The sequence below is a fragment of the Oncorhynchus masou genome, chromosome 19, assembly GCF_036934945.1.
Source record: "Oncorhynchus masou masou isolate Uvic2021 chromosome 19, UVic_Omas_1.1, whole genome shotgun sequence".
Taxonomy (NCBI): domain Eukaryota; kingdom Metazoa; phylum Chordata; class Actinopteri; order Salmoniformes; family Salmonidae; genus Oncorhynchus; species Oncorhynchus masou.
Genome location: NC_088230.1, coordinates 33,046,297 through 33,070,677, shown reverse-complemented (window position 1 = coordinate 33,070,677; position 24,381 = coordinate 33,046,297). Strand labels below are relative to the sequence as shown.

General features: G+C 43.0%; 2 protein-coding genes across 3 annotated transcripts in view; both read right to left on the bottom strand.

Annotated features, from left to right (window-relative positions):
* Window positions 1–165: 165 nt before the first annotated feature.
* LOC135506197 (myosin-6-like) lies at window positions 166–7,257 on the bottom strand. Its single transcript, XM_064925696.1, has 2 exons — window positions 1,355–7,257; window positions 166–1,128 (listed from the first exon to the last, which is right to left on the bottom strand). Exon 1 carries the CDS (start codon window positions 7,178–7,180, stop codon window positions 1,382–1,384), a length of 5,799 nt encoding a protein of 1,932 aa, XP_064781768.1. The 5' UTR covers window positions 7,181–7,257; the 3' UTR covers window positions 166–1,128; window positions 1,355–1,381.
* A 3,998-nt stretch (window positions 7,258–11,255) lies between these two features.
* The window catches only part of LOC135506196 (serine/threonine-protein kinase PAK 6-like), a 39,837-nt gene continuing 26,711 nt past the window's right edge, over window positions 11,256–24,381 (bottom strand). For both annotated transcript variants that reach the window (XM_064925693.1, XM_064925695.1), the window contains exons 3-10: window positions 24,074–24,313; window positions 19,383–20,027; window positions 18,741–19,211; window positions 17,478–17,611; window positions 16,813–16,939; window positions 16,258–16,383; window positions 13,460–13,594; window positions 11,256–13,383 (exon numbers count right to left, since the gene is read on the bottom strand). In XM_064925693.1, coding sequence (XP_064781765.1) covers window positions 13,216–13,383; window positions 13,460–13,594; window positions 16,258–16,383; window positions 16,813–16,939; window positions 17,478–17,611; window positions 18,741–19,211; window positions 19,383–20,027; window positions 24,074–24,277 — 2,010 coding nt within the window. In that variant the 5' untranslated portion in view covers window positions 24,278–24,313 and the 3' untranslated portion in view covers window positions 11,256–13,215. The remainder of the gene's footprint in view (window positions 13,384–13,459; window positions 13,595–16,257; window positions 16,384–16,812; window positions 16,940–17,477; window positions 17,612–18,740; window positions 19,212–19,382; window positions 20,028–24,073; window positions 24,314–24,381) is intronic.

Below are 24,381 nucleotides of genomic sequence, written 5' to 3'. Positions count from 1 at the left end.
GATCGAGTCCAGGCCTGTTCCCCTGTTTCCCCTGTATTCTGATGTATGATACACCTGCCTAGTATTTTACATTCCTCAAACGTTATTCATCAAATGACATCATCCGTAGAAACACCAGAGTATGTATACATTAAGCAATGTGTTGGAGGCAGTTTTTAGTGCAGAGCAGTGCTTTATTGTCCTAGTTGTAATACAATGTTGTTAGTTTAAGATGTTTTTCAGGATTTGAGATGTTATGGTGCACAGTTGGCAGCATTAATTTCCAATGCACTTTACAAATGTGGAGACAATTTGGGATTGTTACATTGACAATGGACACACTGTTGCAACAGCTTCAAATGAAAGGCTGACATTAACTCATGTTTTGGGAGTTATATATCTGACAAACTCATTTAAGGAAACATCTTTGTTGACATCAAAACATTTCCCATCCTGTTTCTCTGCTTTAGATCAACAATATTACACAGCATGTCCGGTTTACAGACTGTCCTCAAAAACTACTTGTCCACTTACTAGACATGAAGCAACGCTTACACATACACTCATGCATCTTTCTGCGGTATAGTTTAAACATGTGTGTACGACGCGGTGAAGACATGCACAGGCCCTAAGCAAGACATTTATGTAATCATCATAACCAATATAACGTGATTTATGTTGCACAGGGAAATGATTTAGGGCATTAGAATTAGGTGTGTATTCTTAAACCAATGAAGCCTATTCCTCTTAAATAATTAGGTACATGTACATGCATTCAATAATATGATTATTGTGATTACTCTCATTACTATAATAACTTGATTATTAAAACATTTACATGCTTTGCAAGAAGACAGATTTCCCTTATAATACGGTTAACATGGACAGCTGTTAATCAGGCTACCTGATGAGGCTTTGAAAAATGCAGAAAATACCCTATCAACTTAAACGTTTTATCACAGTGATCATATGCTTTTTGGGAAGCCTATTTGATTCTGAGTTTAGACATATAAAGTTTGCATCTGAAAATCATTTCTATAATGCATACTTTCCAAACTCACTTCACTCGTGCCGAAGAGGGAGGATCGCATTGCTGCTGAGAGCAGATCAAATACACAGCAGGACCTCCGATGAAGGTGTTTACATGTCCTAATTATTCAAAAGATTGCAAAAAAGAAATCTCAGTGTTTTAATCGGTTTATGCTTATGCTTATGACCTTAAGATAATCAGAGTAAGTAAGGAAGTAATATTGAATTATAAGTATGCATGTAAAACATACTCATTGTCTAGAATATGGGTTATATTCTTCATATCCTACATTCTGTTCTATAATGCAATTGTGAGAAAAATGTGTAATTGTTCTAATCAACACACCTGTGACATTGCTCTTTTGGGACCTCCTCACTCATCCAAGCTCTTCTTGCCGGACCCGTCCCGGGTCTTGGCCCGGAGTTTGTTCACCTGGGACTCTGCGATGTCTGCTCGCTCTTCAGCCTCCTCCAGCTCATGCTGCAGCTTGCGGAACTTGGCCAGGTTGGCATTGGCCTGTTCCTCTGCCTCCTCGGAGGCGCGCTTGTAGGACTTCACCTTCAGCTGCAGCTTGTCCACCAGGTCCTGGATGCGAGCCATGTTCTTGCGATCCTCCGTTGTCTGGTAGGTGAGCTCCTTGATGCGCCGCTCGTACTTGCGAACCCCCTTGATGGACTCTGTGCCCCTCTTCTGCTCCGCCTCCAGCTCGCTCTCCAACTCCTTGATGCGTAATTCCAGCTTTTGGAGTTGCTTCTTCCCACCCTTCATTGCAATTTGTTCTGCCTCATCCAAACGGTGCTGCAGGTCCTTAATGGTCTGCTCCATATTCTTCTTCATACGCTCCAGGTGGGCACTAGTGTCTTGCTCCTTCTTCAGCTCCTCGGCCATCATGGCTGCATCGGTGATGGCCTTCTTGGCCTTCTCTTCAGCATTGCGGTTTTCCTGTACAGCTTCCTCCACCTCGGTCTGCAGTTGGAGCAGATCAGCCTCTTGTTTCTTCTTCTGGTTGATAAGGCCTGTGTTTTGAGAGTGCAGGAGCTGCATGCGCTCTGTGGCTTCAGTGAGCTCCTGTTCGGCCAGCTTGCGGCAACGCTCTGTCTGCTCAAGAACACCCCGAAGTTCCTCCAGCTCCGCTTGGAACAGATTGTTCCTGCGCTCCAAGAGAGCAATGTTCTCCTTCAGGTCTTCATTCCCATGTGTAGAGTCATCCAGCTGCAGCTGGGTATCCTTCAGATATGACTGGCTGCTCTTAAGCTGCTTTTGGGCATCAGCCGCCTGTCTATTGGCTTGGCTAAGCTGGATCTCCATCTCGTTGAGGTCGCCTTCCATCTTCTTCTTGACTCTCAGGGCCTCGTTGCGGCTCCTGGTCTCAGACTCGAGGGAGGTCTGCAGAGATTCCACCATGCGCTGGTAATTCCTCTTGACCTGTTCCATTTCCTCATCTTTCTCGGCCAGCTTGCGCTCAATATCCGCCTTCACCTGGTTGAACTCCAGCTGTGCCCGAAGGATTTTGCCCTCTTCGTGCTCCAGGGAACCTTCTGCCTCCTCAAGTGCTGACTGGAGCTCTGCTTTCTCTTGCTCCAGCTGCTTCCGAAGTTTCTCCAATTCATGGGCGCTTTTCCCTCCCTCACCAAGTTGATCAGTAAGGTCAGAGATCTCCTCCTGCAGGTTCTTGTTCTCCCTTTGAATGGTCTCCAGGTGATCCAAAGACTCCTCATAGGCATTCTTCAATTTGAAGAGCTCAGTGCTGAGAGACCGAGCCTCCTTCTGAGAACCCTCAAGCTCACACTGTGACTCCTCATACTTCTGCTTCCACTCAGCCATGACTTTGTCAAAGGTTCTCTGCTTCTTGTCCAGAGCTGCAGATGCTGCATTAGATCTTTCTAGATCCAACATCAGGTCCTCAATTTCATTTTGTAGGCGACTCTTGGTCTTTTCGAGGGAGGAACACTTTGCGTTTACAGCCTCCACAGCCTCCTCTGCTTCTTGCAGTCTTTGGACTAACTTCTTTTTAGCTTCCTCCAGCTCCTCAGTTTTCTGGATTCCATCAGTCTCATACCTTGCCCTCCATGTGGACACTTCAGTGTTGGCCTTGGATAGTGCCCTCTGCAGCTCTGCCTTGGCCTCCTGCTCCTCCTCAAACTGTTCTCTGAGCAGGTCACAGTCATGACGGGAAGACTGCACGGCATGGGCCAGTGAATTCTTTGCCTTGACCTCCTCCTCGAGCTGCCTGCGCATATCCTCCACCTGCTGGGTGTAGGAGCTCTTGCCCCTGGTGAGTTGTGAAATCAGGCACTCTTTCTCCTCCAACTGACGTCCCAACTCTCCATTTTCAGTGAGCAGCCTGGCCCTTTGTGTGGAGAAGTCATTGAGGGACCTCTGGGCCTCCTCATACTTGGTCTTGTTCTCATTCATATTGTCTTCCATCGATCGGCACATCTTCTCCATGTTGGATTTGGCCTTCACCACACTCTCCATATTTGAGGACAGGTCGTCTAGCTCCAGCTTCAGCTCACTCTTCTCTTTCTCTAGCTTCTGCTTGACACGCTGGAGGTTGTCGATTTGCTCACCCAGTTCGGCCACACTGTCCGCATGCTTCTTCCTCAAGGATGCAGCAGTAGCCTCATGTTGAAGCGTGGATTCCTCCAGGTCCCTGCGAAGTTTCAGAAATTCGTTCTCCCTCTTCTTGTTGAGCTCCACCTGGGCAGATGTGGCCCCTCCTGCTTCCTCCAAACGCTCACTTATGTCCTCTAGTTCGCGGGAGAGATCAGATCGCTGCTTCTCCACTTTGGCTCGGGCTGCTCGCTCAGCATCCAACTCCTCTTCAAGCTCTTCGATTCGTGCCTGGCTTTCCTTCAGTTTCTTCTGGAGCTGAACTCCAGCCACCTGCTCATCCTCAATCTTTACAGTCAGGCTGCTCATCTCAAAGTCTTTCTTCTTGAGTTTCTCATCTAGCTGTTGTTTGTCATTCTCCAAATCCATCAAATTCTCTTGGTTCAGTTTTAGGTCTCCTTCAAGCTTTCTCTTGGAGCGCTCAAGCTCCATTCTGACTTTCTTTTCGTGTTCCAGGGAGCCCTCAAGGTCATCCACCTGTTGCTCTAGCTTAGCTTTAGCTTTGGTCAAGGTGTTGGCTTTGTCCTCCTCACTCTGTAGGTCATCGAGTGTCTGCTGATGAGCCTCCTGCAGTGCCTTCTTCTCTTTGGTCAGCTTCATAATGTTTTCATCCTGGGATGCCATCTCCTCTGTGAGGTTCTTCACCTTGTTCTCTGTGGCATGTTTCTCTTTCTCAACCTTGGCTAATGTCAACTCAAGGTCATCTATATCTTTCTTCAACTCAGAGCATTCATCCTCCAGCTTGCGTTTCTTTGCTGTGAGATCTGCATTCATCTCCTCTTCATCCTCCATACGTTCTGTCAGTTCTTTCACTTTTGCTTCCATTTGGATCTTACTTTTTATGAGCTGCTCACAGCGCTCTTCAGCATCTGTTAGTGTGTCCTGCTCAGACTGGCATTGTAGGAGCAGGTCGTTCTTCTCTTGGAGAATACTCACCACTTTCTCCTCAAGCTCCTTCCGTCTTGCTTCTGATTTCTCAAAGGCCTCTTTGAGCTTAGTGAACTCGTCCTTTATGTTTGCCATCTCCTTGTCAGACTCAGCACTCTTCAGCAGTGGCTTGATTTTGAAGAACATCTTCATCCAGGGCCAGTTCTTAACCCCTAAAAAGGCGCGAAGGTTCCACTGGATGACCATTAGAGCATCCCTGCGTTCCACAAGCTTCTGGTACTCTGCCCTCATGAGTATGGCTCTTGCGTTGGCCTGGATCATTGTAATGATGCGGGAGAGTTGTTCATCTCGCATCTCCTCCAACGTACCCAGCAAGCCTGCTTTGAAGAAGACCTTGGTGTTGCCAAACCGGTACTGAGTGTGGTCAATGTCCAATGATCCCAGCAGCTTTTCAGCGGCTTTCTTGGAGTCAATAAACTGGCCCTCAGGAATGACGGATGCATTCAGGATTCTATATCTCTGTTTGAAGTCGCCATAGAGGACTCTGTTTGGAAAGCCCTTTCTGCAGATTCGAATGCCCTCCAGCACACCGTTACAGCGAAGCTGGTGCATCACAAGGCAGTTGTCCATGATCCCTGGCGTTTTGCTCTCATTTGGGATCAAGCAGCGGACAAAGTGGGGATGGGTGGTTTTCAGGGTGCTCATCAGCTTGTTTAGGTTTTCCCTGTGAAGTGCAGATACAGTCTGGAAAGCAGACCCTTTCTTTTTGCCTCCTTTTCCACCAGCTTTGTCACCTCCCTCCGTTGCTATGATGGCAAAAAGATGACTCAACAGCTTGAGGGAGGATTTTGCATAAAGACCACACACTGTTTCATTCAATGGATCTTTGTTCTTCACCAGCCAGCCAGAAATATTGTAATCAACAGTGCCAGCATAGTGGAGCAGGGCAAAGTGTGCCTCTGCCTTGCCCTTACCTGGAATTGGCTTCTGAAACATTCTATTCTTGCCCAAATGGTTGTCATATAGCTTAGCCTTAAAGGTCTGGTCACTGGCCTTGGGGAACATGCACTCTTCCTCTAGAATTGACATGATCCCAAGTGGCTTTTCAATGAGGTCAATGCAAGCTTGCAAGTCCATCCCAAAGTCGATGAACTCCCAGTCAATGCCCTCCTTTTTGTACTCTTCTTGCTCGAGCACAAACATGTGATGATTGAAAAACTGTTGCAGTCTCTCATTTGTGAAGTTGATGCAGAGCTGTTCAAAGGTGTTGAAATCAAAGATCTCAAATCCAGCAATGTCCAGTACGCCTATGAAATGCTGGCGTGCCTGTTTTGTGTCAAGGGAGTGGTTGATTCTCACCACCATCCAGTTGAACATCTTTTCATACACTGACTTAGCCAATGCACCGAGGGAATAGTAGACCTGATCTACACCTTGACCTTTGGTGACATACTCATTGCCAACCTTGACTCTGGGATGGCAAAGTCCTTTAATCAGATCTGCAGAGTTTATCCCCATTAGGTAAGCTGACTTGTCAGCAGCCTCTGTACCGTCAGGCTCTGCCTGCTCCTCCCGCTGCTTTTGTTTGAACCTCATGTTGCCGTAGTGCATTATGGCTCCTGTCAACTTGTAGACCCCCTGTTTTTCCTCTGCAGTAAAGCCAAGCACATCGAAGGCACTATCAGTGGCCATCAGTTCCTCAGAATCATTGATGGATGCTACTGTTACTTCTCCTTGGGAGATGTAGGAGTAGTCATATGGATTGTTGGTGATTAACAGCAAGTCCAACAGCTCTGGCTTTTGATTGGACAATATCTGGAAGAAAATATGGTAGTTCCTCTCAGCTTTGAGCTGAAAGGTGATACGGGACTTCTCAAGAAGGTAAGTCTCTATGTCGGCAGAGGACAGTTTCCCACTAGTCCCGAAGTGAATACGGATGAATTTGCCGAAACGTGATGAGTTGTCATTTCTCAGTGTTTTGGCATTACCGAAAGCCTCCAGTGCAGGGTTAGCCTGTATGATTTGATCTTCCAGGGTGCCCTTGCTTGGATCCCTCTTAACACCACTAACTGCTGCAATGCTGGCAAAGTACTGGATGACTCTCTTGGTGTTGACAGTCTTTCCAGCACCGGATTCTCCGGTGATAAGAACAGACTGGTTCTCCCGATCAGTAAGCATATACTGGTAGGCGTTATCTGAAATGGAGAAGATGTGAGGGGGGGCTTCAGTCCTCTTCTTCCCCCTGTAGGCAGACACCACCTCAGAGTCATAGACAGGAAGCCACTTGTATGGGTTCACTGTCACACAGAACAGCCCTGAGTAGGTGTAGATCATCCAGGCTGCGTAACGCTCTTTGAGGTTAAACAGAACAGCTGGCTCATGGAGGAAGGTGAACATGGCCATGTCTTCGATTTTATCGTATTTTGGCGGGTTCTGGGGATGGACGTCCACCTCCTTGACGGTCACAATAGTCTGGTCCTCCCTCTTTACGATCACCTTTCCCCCCTCTTTGCTTTGGATCTGCCCCTTGACATATTCCACTTTGTCATCAACCACAAAGCACTCAGTCTTGATGTCAAAAGCCCTGGTCTGGGCTTCCAGGCGCTCCTTGTCTGACTTCCTCAGAAAGTGAGCAGCCTTCCCAAACTCGGCCATGAGAGCATCACCCATTGTTGCTGTTGGAGGTCCACAGACAAAGAGATAATCAGTTGGTGTGAACACAGAGCAAAGATCTTGTTGCTGTTGACTCTGTGGGTAACTGCGAGCTCATCTCTGCTGTCTGATCTTTATAAAGGGGAACCGAAGGCCAAATTAGGATGTAGCTGGTGGCATGACAAAAGAAAGAACCCAATTTTATCCCAAGTGCATTGGGGGCAGTTTCCAAGACCTTTAGCTGTTAGTATCCATTTTAGGGAAAGTGACATGTCTCTGCTTATCTCCTGCTTTCACCCTCCTTGAAATACATTCCACACAGCTCTGCCTAATAGACCTACCCTGAATGTTTACTGTAACTCTTTAGCATTGGGTGTCCATTCATATTTTTTATTATGAACCATATTATGCAAGAGAAGTACACAAAATTGGACAATTTTGAGAGATCAGAACTGACAGTAGATATTGCTGTGTTCAGCTGAATAGTCGTGACATGGTGGTTTGGCTGAATTGTTTCCTTATCTGCGGTCGGCTGCTTGCCACGGTCCCTATCTAAGAGATGACATAGACACCTCTCACAGCTCTCACAAAACAAGCTGTCTCGGCTCATCTCCACTCAACAATGCCCTTCAAATAGCACAGCACACAAAGGAACTCTGGCCTTTTTAATGGGACGTTTCACTGATTCAGGTCTGCACATGAGTCGCATATGGATTCTCAAAATGTGTAGAGGTTATTTAGTTACATTCTACTGTATATGGCAGTCTGGTAGTTACCTCGGATCTACTAGACAAGTACACGGTAAAAGGTAATTGCATCATAACAACCAAATTATTGATATTTTGTTTGTTTGTGATGAATTAAAGGCCCAGTGCAGTCAAAAACTTGATTGTTCTGTGTTTTATGTATATTTCCACTCTATGAGGTTGGAATAATAGTGATATTGTGAAAATGATGATAATGTCCTTTTAGTGTAAGAGCTGTTTGAAAAGACAGAGTGAAATTTCAGCCTGTTTTGGTGGGATGGAGTTTTGGCCTGCCTGGTGTCATCAACAGGCAATGAAATAGTTACCTAACCTCTTTGCCAATAACAGCTAGTTTTCCTCTCCCCACTCAGACCACTCCCAGACAGTCATAGCAAAACTCTTGCTTAAGAAATTGCTCTTTGCTAAGAAGATATTTTGTTCATTTTTGACCATTTTAATTTAAAACGGGTACTTAATTGTTACACAGAAAGGATTTAATATTCAGATAAAAATGGCTGCATTGAACCTTTAAAACAAGCACCATTACACAGGACTTGGTACAGCCACAAATTATGTTGAGGTCTTTTTAATTAATTTTTTAGTATTTTTCTTTACAGATGTCACATTTTCGATGACGATACCACTGCCTCTCTAAAACAACTATGCAAAAGTGTATGTATTTTTAAAATAATCGGGATTGAACAACACAGAACAAAAATATATACATGCAGCATGTAAAGTTTTGGTCCCATGTTTCAAGAGCTGAAATAAAAAAATCCTAGAAATGTTCCATACGCACAAAAAGCTTATTTGTCTGAAATATTTTGCACAAACTTGTTTCCATACCTGTTAGTGAGCATTTATCCTTTGCCAAGATAATCCATCCACTTGACAGGTGTGGCATATCAAGAAGCTGAACATCATGATCATTACACAGGTGCACCTTGTGCTGGGGGTAATAAAGGGCCACTCTTAAATGTGCAGATTTGTCACTCAAAACAATGCCACAGATGTCTCAAGTTTGTAGGTAGCGTGCAATTGCTATGCTGACTACAGGAATGTCCACCAGAGCTGTTTCCAGAGAATTTAATGTTAATTTCTCTACCATAAGCCTCCTCCAATGTCGTTTAAGAGAATTTGTCAGTACGTCCAATCGGCCTCACAGATGTATCACCCATTGAGCGTGTGTGAGATGCTCTGGATCTACGTGTATGACAGACAACGTGTTCCAGGTCCAACCTACTGGCAATTATGATCCAAGCCCCTACCTTTTTTTTAAGGTATCTGTGACCAACAGATGCATGTCTGTATTCCTAGTCATGTGAAATCCTAATGAATGTATTTCCATTGACTGATTTCATTATATGAACTGTAACTTAGTATAGTCATTGAAATTCTTGCATGTTGCGTTTATATCTTTCTTCAGTATATGCGTATACTCCACAATTCTGAACATAGATGTTTACTATATAATCCACAACTCTGAACATAGATGTTTACTATATAATCCACAACTCTGAACAGATTAACCCTATATTCTTGCTGCCACAATTGGAGTTGAGCTATGTTGCTATGCCTAATTATAGAACCTGAGAACATGCATTGCCTTAAATTCTCAATGACTCTTGAAGAGTATGTTGATAATAAGGCCTATCATCACAAAGTGCCTCACTAGCCTGCCATGCGTCACTCCAGCACACTTTCAAGCACTCTCCCCGTCCTTAATTCCGAGATAAATTTTACAGAGTGTCACACACAGGGCTTTTGAAACCGCTTCGCTATATAGCATTTCTCTTCTTAAGACTGCATTAAGAAGTCCTGTGCATTTGATATAATCTAAATGTCCATGTAGAGCCTAAGTTCATATTTCACAGTTGAATTGATTGAAATGAAATTATGATTTCAAGACATGGACAAACTGTTCCACTGTTTTCCACTGTTTCTGACTTTAGAAAATGTTGAACAACTTCTATTCTTTAGTGGCTGTCAGGGACATAAAAAAAGCATTGCCTGCCATTTGCCAGATCTATTGACAGCAGTGTAGGTTTGTAAAATTCCCGGTAATTTACCAAATTTACCCGGTAATTTATTTTGGATTTTTTTTTTTTTTAAATGATTGTAATTTAAAGGTAATTTTGGAAATCTAAATGTATTCATATTTTCTTCATATCTGTTTCCACGATGTCCATCCGTTTCTAGTAGATAGGCCATGTGGTTCAGGAGAAAATAACCTTATCATGTAAAACATGTCTAATGAACGATGATGTCATTTCCAATTATCTCTGCAACTCTTCCATTTACCTTTTTTCACAACTGCCACCAATTTGTCCCCAAAACATTTACAACAAAGATATATTGGCATTGTAAAGTAAATAAAACCCCAAAATATAAAGGATATTGCATGCTGAAACCCTCATTAAAGAGTAACAGTGTTCACCAAGTTGATGGGTTGCAGTGAGGGAAAAATGTATTTGATCCCCTGCTGATTTTGCCCACTGACAAAGAAATGATCATTCTCCTTCATTCTTCAAGTTGGACATTCTTAAAATGAGGGGGGGAACATGGCTGTGTTAAAAGTGCTATGAAAAGCTGCAGTGCCAGCTTAACTGCTCTAACGCAATCACGTGTTACATTACTGTGTTCCAGTTTTGTGCCGTATACAACAACTGACCTGCTATTTCATTTGTAATTACGTTAACTATTGTTAAGGAAACATATTGAATATCTTTATCTGTATCCATCTATTTGATTTATTCACCCAATTTGTCATGCTTTTATAAGTGATGAAAATCTTTTCGAAATGCAAACGTCATCGCACATTATGTAGGTGAAAACTGAGTCATGCTGAAATTCACAGGGTTGTTTGCTACCGGAAACTTTGTTTGTCATCCTTTTTTTCAACAAGATTTCCATATTTCTTACTCATTAAAAATAAGGCAGGTTCACACAGATCCTCCCTGGGAAACCTTTCAGTCACTTATTTTACATTGGTATAGTGTGTGTTGTAAAAATTACCGCAATTATTTAAACTCTGTGAAACACTTTGTCACTCATACCATCATTTTGTGCTTTTCATCACATTAAAAGATGCCATGATAAGGTGTAATGATGGTCACAGAAAGCTTGGTCACATGATACATTTTTTTTTCAAAATGAAAGAAATCCTGGGTATCTGGTGAATATTTAGGACATCGATGATCTCACCTGAATGGCAATGACTTGTATACGTATTTGATCATTTAACAGAGGCTCTTATGCAGATTCAACAGCATACTTATATCATGTTGTAGGCCTATAAACTGTATTTAAATCATAATCAATATGATATTTGCAACAAAAGTACAGCATTTGTTCACAGATGTTTATTTTAAAAAATGTAAAGAAGTACCTTCATAGGTTTTGTCCTTTACCAGTACTTACCAAGTACTTACGTGCAAAGTGAAGTCACATTTTTGAAGTGTATGAAAACTATAAACTGCTGTACAGGGTCAGATACAGAACATTCTGAGAAGGACAAAAATGTATGTGAAAATGGGTGTTGACATAAGAAAGCTACAGTACATAGATATCCAGTGTTGGCAAACAGTACAGTAGCCTAGTCAGCTAACAGGGGTATATCAGTAGGCTAGTCAGCTAACAGGGGTACATCAGTAGCCTAGTCAGCTAACAGGGGTACATCAGTAGCCTAGTCAGCTAACAGGGGTATATCAGTAGGCTAGTCAGCTAACAGGGGTACATCAGTAGGTTAGTCAGCTAACAGGGGTACATCAGTAGGCTAGTCAGCTAACAGGGGTACATCAGTAGCCTAGTCAGCTAACAGGGGTACATCAGTAGCCTAGTCAGCTAACAGGGGTACATCAGTAGCCTAGTCAGCTAACAGTGGTACATCAGTAGCCTAGTCAGCTAACAGGGGTACATCATTAGGCTAGTCAGCTAACAGGGGTACATCAGTAGGCTAGTCAGCTAACAGGGGTACATCAGTAGCCTAGTCAGCTAACAGGGGTACATCAGTAGGCTAGTCAGCTAACAGGGGTACATCAGTAGGCTAGTCAGCTAACAGGGGTATATCAGTAGCCTAGTCAGCTAACAGGGGTACATCAGTAGGCTAGTCAGCTAACAGGGGTACATCAGTAGGCTAGTCAGCTAACAGGGGTATATCAGTAGCCTAGTCAGCTAACAGGGGTACATCAGTAGGTTAGTCAGCTAACAGGGGTACATCAGTAGGCTAGTCAGCTAACAGGGGTACATCAGTAGGCTAGTCAGCTAACAGGGGTACATCAGTAGCCTAGTCAGCTAACAGGGGTACATCAGTAGGCTAGTCAGCTAACAGGGGTACATCAGTAGGTTAGTCAGCTAACAGGGGTACATCAGTAGCCTAGTCAGCTAACAGGGGTACAGCAGTAGGCTACAAAACAATCCGGTCTTGAGATTTTGAACTACCTCATGACCGCATTTTATTTCATTTCAATATATTGCATGCCTATTTTGTCAAAAACATGTTTAACCAAAGTATGGCGGATCCATTTTTATACTTTAAATACAGGTGATCGGTTCTGATTAAAATAGTGTTTTCCCAGGGATACCGGTCCCACAATAGAACATTGACTATACTCAGTATAGTCTTACTCTTTACTATACTACTCACATTCATATCTGCAATATCCCGAAATACTTTATCCATTTTGAAATTCTATAAAAACATGTTTCTCCAGCAATACCAAAACAAAGCTTCTGCTTGGGACAACTTTGTAGATCATCCCCTGATCAAGTCCAGGGGTACCACTATGTGATCTGGTAGAAAGGGTCTGGTCATTCATTTGTTTTACAGAACAAATTACCAAACAAGTATAGTACCAAAGTCAGTCGTAATTGTTACATTTCAAAGTCAGTCGGACAAATTGGACAGCGATGGTGGAGATAATCAGTACAGAAGGTTCAGGTCACTGAAATTCTGCATTGGGGCTTGTTGCACTTTTTGCATAGAATTAATTAACAAATCCTTATACTCAGATATCCAATTCCATCCTGCCCTACACTGCCCAACAAGGGAGCAAGGACGCTCCTGTGGATCTGAAGGTATTCCAGAGAAAAGGAGCAAATAAAAAGGGACAAGATAAAGAGAGAGAGGCGTTTCTGATCGACTCCATATCTATCCATCCACACACCAAGTGACAGGAAATCCACTTCCTGTAGTGGGTATTGAGACTCAATACAAATGCGGTGGTTCGCCTGTTAATTAACCCAGGGTCAGACGTCAGGGGATCAGCCCATTCTTCGGCCACCATGGATCCTGTGTGTTTGGGCGAGTCAGCAGCGGGACATGCGCTTACGGTATCGTTCCACTAGGGGCACCAGGCACTGCCGCGAGCCACACTGCAGTAGGAAGGGGTGCTCCAGCAGGTCGCTAGCAGTAGCCCGCTCCTGGGGGTCCCGTGTTAGCATACGATCCAGGAAGTCCTTCAACACAGGGGAGATCTACAGAGAGAGAGATGGGGTGTGAGTAGTGTGTTAGTGTGAGTGTGTGTGTGGTATGTATCTATATCTATTTCACCTTCTGTGTATTCCTGACTGTGGGTGGCGGCTCGTCCCTCAGTTTCTTCATAGCTGCCACTGGTGTGTCGCTGAAGTACGGAGGCTCTCCATCCACCATCTCTACCACCATGATACCCAGGGACCACACATCCACCTGCCAGACATCAGAGACATTTACAATAATTAACACACACAGAGCCTCACGTACCCTCTAACAGCATATCCAGAGACCTTCCATCCACCTGACCGACACAGGAACATAAACACACACCAGTGGAGGCTCCTCAGAGGAGGAAGGGGAGGACCATCCTCCTCAGTTAATTTAATAAAAATATACCAGGGTAAAACATTTAAAAATTAATCATTTTTAGATAAAACTATACGAAATATTATCAAGTCATCAAATGATTGATACAATTATTATATTTTGCAAATAAGGTCTACAGTAGCCTCAACAGCACTCTGTAGAGTAGCACCATGGTGTAGCCAGAGGACATCTAGCATCTGTCCTCCTCTGGGTATATTGACTTCAATACAAAACCGAGGAGACTCATGGTTCTCATGTGGTGAGTAGTTGACTCAGAGAGAGAAAGACAATAGTTGAACCATTTTGAACAAATTAATTTCTTCGAAAATGAAGGAGATGCAAGAGAGAAATATATATATAGAAACAGATTGAAACTGAAAAAAATACACTTTCTTAGCTAGCAAATGCAGCTAGCTAGTGTAGCTGACTGAAACACCCTGCTCAAACACAGGGATGCTATGTTAGCTATCTGGCTATGACTATCCAACACAACACTGGAACTCTTCCAAGTCAAGTTAAGCTTTTGGTTTTATTAATCTATTGCCACCGTGGCCCACCGGTGTAACTGTTAAACTGCTTACTGACTGTACACTGTAAGGTTACTGCAGGATTGTAGTGGGTTTACTAACGCATTAGTTCTATTAGCTATGCTGATTATGACGTTACTTTATCTAATATGGTGACAACAATGTTTTTTTTTTGCCTGGTCACATATAGATGATGTGTTGTGCATTGAAGTCCTCAAGCGAAGGGGAGCGGTGAGAGGTGACCGCATGGATGCGAGAAGGAATACAAAGTGGCTGTGTTTACAAGTGGTCAGGGGTGTATTCATTCAAGCAGATTCTGTTGAAAAACGTTTCCTAAACGGAAACAAATGGAACAAAACGGGGATAAACATACTTGAATTTGTCCAATAGAAACTCTCGTTTGCGACTGTTGGACTAATGATTACATCCTATATCAGCTAGATGCGTCTCTCGACCTGTGTGCACCTACGTTGTAAATTTCCTTCAAAGGCTATGTTGTATCAACCTCATGACGGGTACAGAGAACATTAGAGTATCATGTAGTAGCCTAAACCTATCAATGTTACATTGAACTGGGTTAATGGAATGTGAATGACAGTCATCCAATATGCTATAATAGGCCATGCTCATGAAAAAAAACAATGCTCCTCACTCATTTTAAACGGCACTCATCGTCACTGACACACACACCCATGGAAACGGCACGTTCATCCGTGTCATATCCCGTACAAGCATTCATTGAACATCACACACTATCACACACATTCAGTGACAGTACGTACACACACTGTCTTTCTCTCACATCAAACACACACTTAAGGATGGAAAAAGGTCCCTCCATCTCTGTTGAATCTCGATAAGAAAATACCTCGGTGGGTAACAGATAACCCTGCTTGTCTGTTTCAGGCAGTATTATCTAGTGCAAGGAGTATCCGGCCTGAAGTGGTGAAGGAGAGGTGTAGGCAACAGTAACAGGATCATGTGTGTGTGTGTGTGTGTGTGTGTGTGTGTGTGTGTGTGTGTGTGTGTGTGTGTGTGCTTTGTATGTGTGTTTTTTTGTGTGTGTGAGTGTGTGTGTGTTTTGTGTGTGTGTGTGCTTTGTATGTGTGTTTTTTTTTGTGTGTGTGTGTTTTGGTTGTTTTGGTTGTTTTGGCCCTGTACCGCAGCACTTTAGATTTTAAATGATACAATGACTATGAGGTTAAAGTGCAGACTACTGTCATATTTAATTTTGAGGGCATTTTTACCCATTTCGGGTGAACAGTTTAGATTTTTTGTTGTTGTTGTATACAGTCCCCCAAAAGTATCGGAACAAATTCACTTATGTTTTTACATTTTTTAAATGTAACCTTTATTTAATTAGGCACGTCAGTTAAGAACTAATTCTTATTTACAATGACAGCCTACCCCGGCCAAACCCTAACGACACTGGGCCAATTGTGCGCCGCCCTATGGAATCCCAATCACGGCCGGTTGTGATAGAGCCTGTAATCAAAGCAGGTTTCTGTAGTGACGCCTCTAGCACTGAGATGCAGTGCCTTAGACCGCTGCGCCATTCATTTCTATTGTGCAAAAAACTATCTGAAACACAACCTAAAAAAACAGCAAATGCATCCAATAAGTTTGTAGAGTCACAAGCTTGATGTGATCATTGCGTGCTAGGAATATAGAACCAAATACTAAACGTTTGACTACTTTAATACACATAACTGAATTTGTCCCAATACTTTTGGTCCCCTAAAATGGGGAGACTATGTACAAAAAGTGCTGTAATTTCTAAACGGTTCACCCAGTATGGATGAAAATACCCTCAAATTAAAGCTGCCAAAACAACAACACAATTGTCACTGTCCCTAAACTTGTGGAGGTCACTGGATGTGTTTGAGGGACACATCAGTGTTTCAGATACTCTGTTCATATTGTAGAATGAGACAACCTTCTAGCAGTCAAACAAACAGAGTTTTGGTTGGTTGTTCTGTTTACCTGAGTTCCATATGGTGTCTTTGACACAACCTCTGGAGCCATCCAGTACGGTGTTCCAACCAAGGACTTCCTTTTGGGGATGTCTTTGCTGATCTGAGCACAGAAACCAAAGTCTGACAGCTTGATCTAGGAAAATAATACAAGAAAACATTTTTTTTAAATGAATAAAAGGCCATAAAAATTATGGGATACATTATAAATCACTGAAAGGGCCAAATTCAAACATGCTCATCTTAGCTTTAAATTAGCTTGAACTTTATGCCATTGATATCAATACAATTCGCATTATCACAATTTAAGATTTTTTCTTCAGTGATTGAGAGTTCTAGAGGTTTTTCTGTAGGGGTGGGTTGGTAATTAGGGGATGGATAGGTAGAGGTGCTGGGTAAGGGCTTTTGGAGACGGTTTCTGCCCTAATTTTGTTAGTTCAAACCCGGCTACTCCTGCCCCCAGGAGTACATACAGTTAGCTAGCGCAATATTTTGTAAGGTGTTCTGAGGTTACAGACCGGTTACAGACCGGGTAGACATTATTTCTGGATGTGGCCGCACTTACCCTCCCATCCAGCGTGAGCAGTATAGAGTCACTCTTGATGTCACGGTGGATAACTCCCTGGGAGTGGAGATAGGCTAACGCCTGTAGCACAGCCTCGCATACAGTGGCTATCTGCTCTTCATTCAGCCTGGTATGAAATGACATGCAACTTAAACTTGTTATCCAACATTCTAGTCAGCCTTTGATATAAAATTGTAGTTTTTTGTCTTTGACACAACATCCATCATGTTAGCATTAGCATCATGTGAATCGTTCTCTTCTTTTGTTATGTCAGATCAACATTGTACTGTTCTCCAGTGGACCAAAACGTAGTAGGGAATTACAGAGGAATCTTGTTGCAACACGTGCCAACTTGTGTTATTGTTAGACCCTCCTTTATTTTGGCATTAATAACAATTACATTTCTCCTTTAACACAAAAGAAGGTATGCAGGAGTGGGTGGCAATACAGTTACTTGACATAACTTCTTGACCAAATGGGATTTTCCCAAAGCAAACTATTACTCATCTCATTCTACCCAAAGGGTTTGGTTTGTGTACATTGTCATGGCATTCTGAAAATTATTATTAATATATATAATATGATTAATGAACATCACTGTTGCTAGGAAGTATTCTGTGTTTTAAGCTTCACATCATTGCTCCTCTCATTGACAGACCCTTTACCTGGTTTCAGACACAACGTTGGTTAGAGCGCCACCCTGCAGGTACTCCATGATAACCCACAGCTCCTCTTCCACCAGGGCACTCCTGTACATCTCCACAACGTTGTTGTGCCGGTAGTCCCTCATGATCACCACCTATGGTTACAAATGTACATGAGAAGAGGTGCTTAGAGGGCTATTATGTCCATACAGTTGAAGTCGGAAATTTACAAACACCTTAGCCAAATACATTTCAACTCAGTTTTTCACAATTCCTGACTTTTAATCCTAGTAAAAATTCCCTGTATTAGGTCAGTTAGGATCACCACTTTATTTTAAGAATGTGAAATGTCAGAATAATAGATGAGAGAATGATTTCTTTCAGCTTTTATTTCTTTCATCGCATTCCCAGTGGGTCAGAAGGTTACATACACTCAGTTAGTATTTGGTAGCATTGCCTTACCTCAATCCTGTAGAAAATGTGTTGGCAAAACTGAAAAAGCATGTGCGAGCAAGGAGGCCTACAAACCTGACACAGTTACACCAGCTCTGTCAGGAGGAATGGGCCAAAATTCACCCAACTTATTGTGGGAAGCTTGTGGAAGGCTACCCGAAACGTTTGACCCAAGTTAAACAATTTAAAGGCAATGCTACCAAATACTAATTGAGTGTATGTAAACTTCTGACCCACTGGGAATGTGATGAAAGAAATAACAGCTGAAATAAATAATTCTATCTACTATTATTCTGACATTTCACATTCTTAAAACAAAGTGGTGATCCTAAATAACCTAAGACAGGGAATGTTTACGAGGATTAAATGTCAGGAATTGTGAAAAACAGAGTTTAAATGTATTTGGCTAAGGTGTGTATAAACTTCCCACTTCAACTGTAAGTAATCTATCCATTTAGATAGGCAATCTATCCATGTAGATAAGCAATCTTGACAGACAGATGATATCTAAAGGTAGCTTTTCAAGCTCATTTGGGAGAAAGTCCGTGTCTATCTACCTTTCAGACTAGACATGCATTTATTAATTGAACAGAAAGCTCAAATTCCAAGAAACTGTTGTGTAGTGAGGTTTACATGTCATTAAGTGCAACTCACTATACAATAAAGTCCTCTGTTCTGTCCTAAACCATTAATGGAGGCATGCTGTTTTTTCTATCTTGTTTTAGTCCTTCAGGCCAGATAGGAACCCACAACCTAATGATATACTAACATAGTTTAGCCTTTCTTACAGTCCAATTCTGACCGTTTACCTCCCATTAACATACTGCATACCTCGTTAAAGAGCAGCTCTCTGCGCTGCTGCTTACGGAGATCCATCATCTTCACCGCCACCTGCCGACCGCTATGCCTCTCGCGGGCAATGCACACGACCCCCGTGGAGCCCTCCCCGATCTTCACAAAGTTCTCCAGGGAGGTGCGCGGGTCGCCCTTGTCCACTACCATCTGCAGGGCCGCCTTGAACTGCTCATGGGTCACTTTGGCCGGCTCAGGCTCTGGCCCGAGCTTGGGCTGTTGCTGCTGGGCCGTTCCTGTTGAGCTGGTGGCCGGGGAGCCCGTGGGAGAAGGCCGGGGCTGGGATGGGCTGTCTGGTTTGGGGAATAGGGGCATGGTAGCCCCCTGAACTATGGGTGATAACAATCCAATGGTGTAGCTGGAGGAGGAGCGTGAGGGTCTGTGGGTTCGCCCTCGGCCTGCGATCAGGCCATTGGGTAAGGACATGGCCGAGGGCCCTAATGAATTCATCTGGGAGATGACAGGAAAGATATTTTAGCATAGGCCTTCGACAAACTAGAAATACAGGTGATCTGCAATGACAGGTGTAGGCAACTCCAGTCTTGAGTTGACCACAATGTTTCCTTCCAACAAGACACAGCTTCAACATATCAATGCTAAATGGAAACGGAAGAGGCTTACCTTCAGGTCACAGGACGAGTGGGGTCTCTGAGGAGAAGTATCCTTGGAGGAGGTCAGAAGGTCCGGCAGGTGACTGACCCCAGGCTTGACCCTCATGTTGACCTGCTGCTGCGTCTGCAGGGTCTGCAGGTTATAGCAGGATGCCGGCCTCTGATTGGCTACCTTGCCCTTTTGCGGCATCCCCATCTGTTGTCCCGGCCGATTTATAAGTCCGGACCATTCGCTGCGTGTATAATGACCTGTGCCGCCTCCTCTAGGGGGCGTGGGGACTGGCCCCTTCGGCAGAGGTGCAGGTTTATCCCCAGCTGCCGTGCTCATCTCATGTGTCGACTTTGCCCGAGGCAGTACCCCATTGGGCTGGAGGGTGGATGTTTTCCTAAGAGCCAGTTTGGGGCTGCCGCTCTCGCTTTGTACCTGCCAGTAGCTGTTACCGCCGTTATGACGCTTCTCTTGGCCCAGCTCCTCATACTGATACGTGTCCCCTTCGACGAGCTCGCCCAGACGCCCCATGGAGCGTGCCCGTTGCCGCGCCGAAGGACTGCTCTTCCGGAGCGAGTTGGAACTGGTGACGGTAAGACGAGTCATCTCTGAGATGACGTGGGAGATGTAGTCTCCGTGTCCTATGAAACTCCCCCTACAAATGGTCTGAAAGGGAGAAATTGGACATGAACAAAAACAGTCAATATTGGTTCTGGAACATGGTAGACACAACCAGGCCCTTTCATGGGCTGATAATTAGAAATGATATAAATGGTTAATAATCTCTTTAGAAGCGCTGTGTAAAGAAGCAACCTATACTGATTTTTATTCATTCCTATCCCTCTCTGTGCAAAACAGACTTGCCTCAGGTCAGAGGTCAGGGATATTTCAACCTCTCCTACAGTACACAAAGTGTTCTTACCACTGGTCTCGCCCAGAGGTCATAGTTCAACTCTCAGGCCCCAGTCTTCAAAATACTAACTGCAAAGGCAGACCACTTAGGGATCGGTCTAAATTTACGCAATGGTTACCCGGAGGAAAATGGGGGAGGGTCATCCTTTTTTCATTTCAATCATAATATCTCAATTATAATATCTCAATGTGTGCCTGATGCTGCCCCTCATCCCTGATTCGCTGCTGGGCGCTCAATATCAAGTGTGCCGAGTGTAGTCTTAATCAAATGATTCATAACCTATACTATAGGCTATATGAAGAGCATGCTGGGAGAAGCACAGGGCAAAGCTACGTTTCTAAGTTACCAAGTTTTTGCGCTGCTGAGATGGTGTACATAAAACTAGGCTACACTGCATTACACACTGCCATGGATAGGCATTCCCAATCATGGGCCCTGGCCTGCCCTGCTCTTGCTGATGTAGACCCTATTGTGCTGCCTAATCAATGACTAATCAATGACTGTGCTGTGTACAGTGGCACTTCAGGAGGCAAGTCAAAGGCTTCTTCCAAAAAATTTTGTTTGATTTTGTCCAAAATAATGCAATATCTCTGCATGCGGACTAGGCCTACTGATGTCCTTTTAAGTTTGAGAGGGAGAGTGAAGATGAGAAGGAGGACCGGAGGTAAGCTTGCTACTGCTATAATTGATTTAAATAAAATCAGTATGTTTCATTGCCCATAATGAAGCTATTTATCAGAGTTGTTGGCCTCACAATAAGCCATATTTCAGTAATTAACTTAACTTACATTACTTTGAAGCGGCGATCGCAAAGATGCACAGCGCACTGGGTGCTGAAAGTAGGCTAATTCGAGAAGGCCTAATTCATTTAAACACTTTTCATTTCAATTTTACTTTCGGCTACTAACAACGAGGGCTTTGTGTCAGAGCCTATTTCTTCCTATTCCAGAAATAAGAGGTAGGCCTACCTGTTTGACAGACTAAATTATAGTCTATTACCCATAGATTCTGTCAGGCAATTCCTTTAGTCACTGTGCATATCTCAGTGTCAGTGAAGAGCTTGGTGTGTTAAGTTAAAACCAGGGCTCGTAATAATTGTATTATTATTTGGGGTAGAGGGGAGATTCACTTGTTTTTTTAAGCGTTCAGGTTCAGGGAGGGTCGGGTAAAATATATATTTCACTGAAGGGGGGGGGGCATCCATTTTCATTTCACAGAAGCCCATTTTTCTTCAGGTATCCCTCATTATAAATAACGTCCCGTCCCTTAGTCAATGACAGGAGCCCCCAATTATCTTTCTAATGAACAGCAGAGAGAGCGAGAAAGTGGGAGAGAAAAATAAAGAGGGAGAGAGATGATGATGATGATGGGTTAGCTATCAGGGTCAGGAGCATGTTCTTGACAGCCTCTCAGCTAATGAATTACTAGGCATGACTGAACACTGCTCGTGTTAAAAGTCTGTGCGACAGTTTAGTACAAAATTAACTTCAAGAGTATCACCATTATCTCTTCTTTGAATCCCCTCGTCAAGTATATCAATAGACATCCAGTCTGCACGTATAAATGCAGTTGGCAGAGCCCGTGGTCTAGTGGTAACTCTCCTGGCGTAGGCACATGTATAATCCTCTCCCTATCGGAGACCGGGGTTCAATCCCCACTCCTAACCCTTCAGACTGTTTTCCCCCACCCTCTGATTTACTCCCTCGCTAAATAAAACACGTGAAAATACCCCAAGTATATATTTAAAAGGAAGAATTCCAGTCTGAAATGGAGTGTTTATAAACTAACAATATATAGGCGGTCTAAGAGTGTGACACTGTATCTCGGAAACTATTTTCATTGCTCCTGTTGTGTACCTTGAAACCAGGTCAGGTCTAAATGGTGTGTGAAAATAGAGCCCTGTGTGTAAACAGTTGCACCCAACACGAAGCTTGATAAAAGTGCCGTGAGATTGCTGGGACTGTTTCCATAAACCAATGAGTGCAAATAGAAGGTAAGAACAAATGTTGGTTATGGTAGGCGTAAACTGTGCTCTGCTGGTCAATGATGTGTGTGTGGTCATGATAGTTAAAATTAAAAAAAAAAAAGTTAAACATCTCTGTGCAGTATTACACAATGAAGTTTTTAAGTTTTGACAGTATATTGGTTTAGTTAGTCGCAAACAAGTTTCACTTAGTTTGAATGCACAGATACATTTTTTGCAAGAATACGTTCATTGGTGAGTTACGTTAAATGTAGGACTGACACAAAATAAGTGTGTGTGTTGTTGAGTAAAAAGGGCTCCTTGATTAATTTACATGCTGCAAGTATTGGTACTTACCTACTATCTATTAACTTAATTTCATCTTATTACATTATTTGCTATATTCAATCTGTTCAATACCAATATCCCCCTAAAGCATGTTTGTGTATACGCCATTCTAGTATAACATCCTGTTTGCAGTGATTGAAGATCATGAACAGATCAACTTTCACATTTTGAACATACCCATAACAATTGTATTATTTTCTTGAGGGACTTTTTAGGTGCGAGGTTACTTTTTAAACACAAGGACAATGTATCAATCAAAACGTGCCGTAAAAAGGGTAATTTGTGCCAATACATGGGGAAGTGGTGTGGATACAACAGGCACATGAGGCAACCAACCTTTATCCTCAAGGTTTTTACTCACAGGTTTCTGTTGTTGTTGCAGTTTACGTTAACGCTCCATGGGTGACATGTCCGTGTGACATTCAAGGTGTAAACTAAGCTAAGATTCTCTCTTTGTCACAGGATTAAATATGACCTAAAAGATCAACATACTGACATAGGGAGAATGTTGCCTCGAAAGAGTATCACAAAAAGTTGGTTCATTAAGCGCTTTACCAAACGCTTCCTCTAACTGTGTACTAAAAAAAACAAATAAACCCGTCATTCAGTATTTCCTATGCATGTCCTGGTGTCACTAAAACAGGTGTGTACTTTTACCATTGCTTTCATTTACAGCACGTATAAAGACACACAGGTATTTATCTGAGTCCTGTATAATAAACTATTTGCATAAAACACACTGAATACACAGAAGCATGCAGATATCATGATTGTTATTTACTTGATTTGGGTCAGGTGAAACTGAACATCAAATGCACAGTAGTTGACAACAGAAAATCCACTTCCGTACATTTAACTCTGAAGGTGTTAAATGTAACACTCAGTGCCCATATTAGTTCCTCTGAATCCAGTGTTAAATGTAACACTGAGTGCCCATATTTGTTCCTCTGAATCCAGTGTTAAATGTAACACTGAGTGCCCATATTAGTTCCTCTGAATCCAGTGTTAAATGTAACACTCAGTGCCCATATTTGTTCCTCTGAATCCAGTGTTAAATGTAACACTGAGTGCCCATATTAGTTCCTCTGAATCCAGTGTTAAATGTAACACTCAGTGCCCATATTAGTTCCTCTGAATCCAGTGTTAAATTGACACTTTCGAGAGTTGAAAAAAGAACACAGCCTTGAGAGTTAATTTGTTAATGATAATAATAATAATAATGATGATAATGATAATAATAAATATGATAATAATAATAATAATAATAATGATAATAGATATGATAATTATAATGATTATAATAATACTGATAATAATGATACTATTGATAATAATAATGACAATAATGATAATAATGATACTGATAATAACGATAATGAAAATGATAATAATGATACCGATAATACTAATAATGATGATGATAATAATTATGACAATGCTAATAACAACAATGATAACAATGATAGGGCATGAGGCACCCCACAGTACCTTCTTGGGCCTGAGCTCCACATTGGTGATCCGGGACGGGTCCACCACTGGTTTTGGCCTCCTCAGGATGTCAATGACGCTCTGCCACTGGGGCGGCAGGCCCACGAAGCACCCCTGCACTGCGTCGAATGACGTGTGGACCCGATGCTCAAAGTCCTGTGGCGCCGAGATCTCCGGCCTCCGCTTCTTTTTCCGCCGGAACATGACGAGACAGCCGGTGAGGGGCGGGAAGAAGGAGGGCTGGGGAAAGCAAGGGGAACCCTGTTACCACAGGACGTCAACAGCTTCTCAGCCAAAGCCATTGTGGC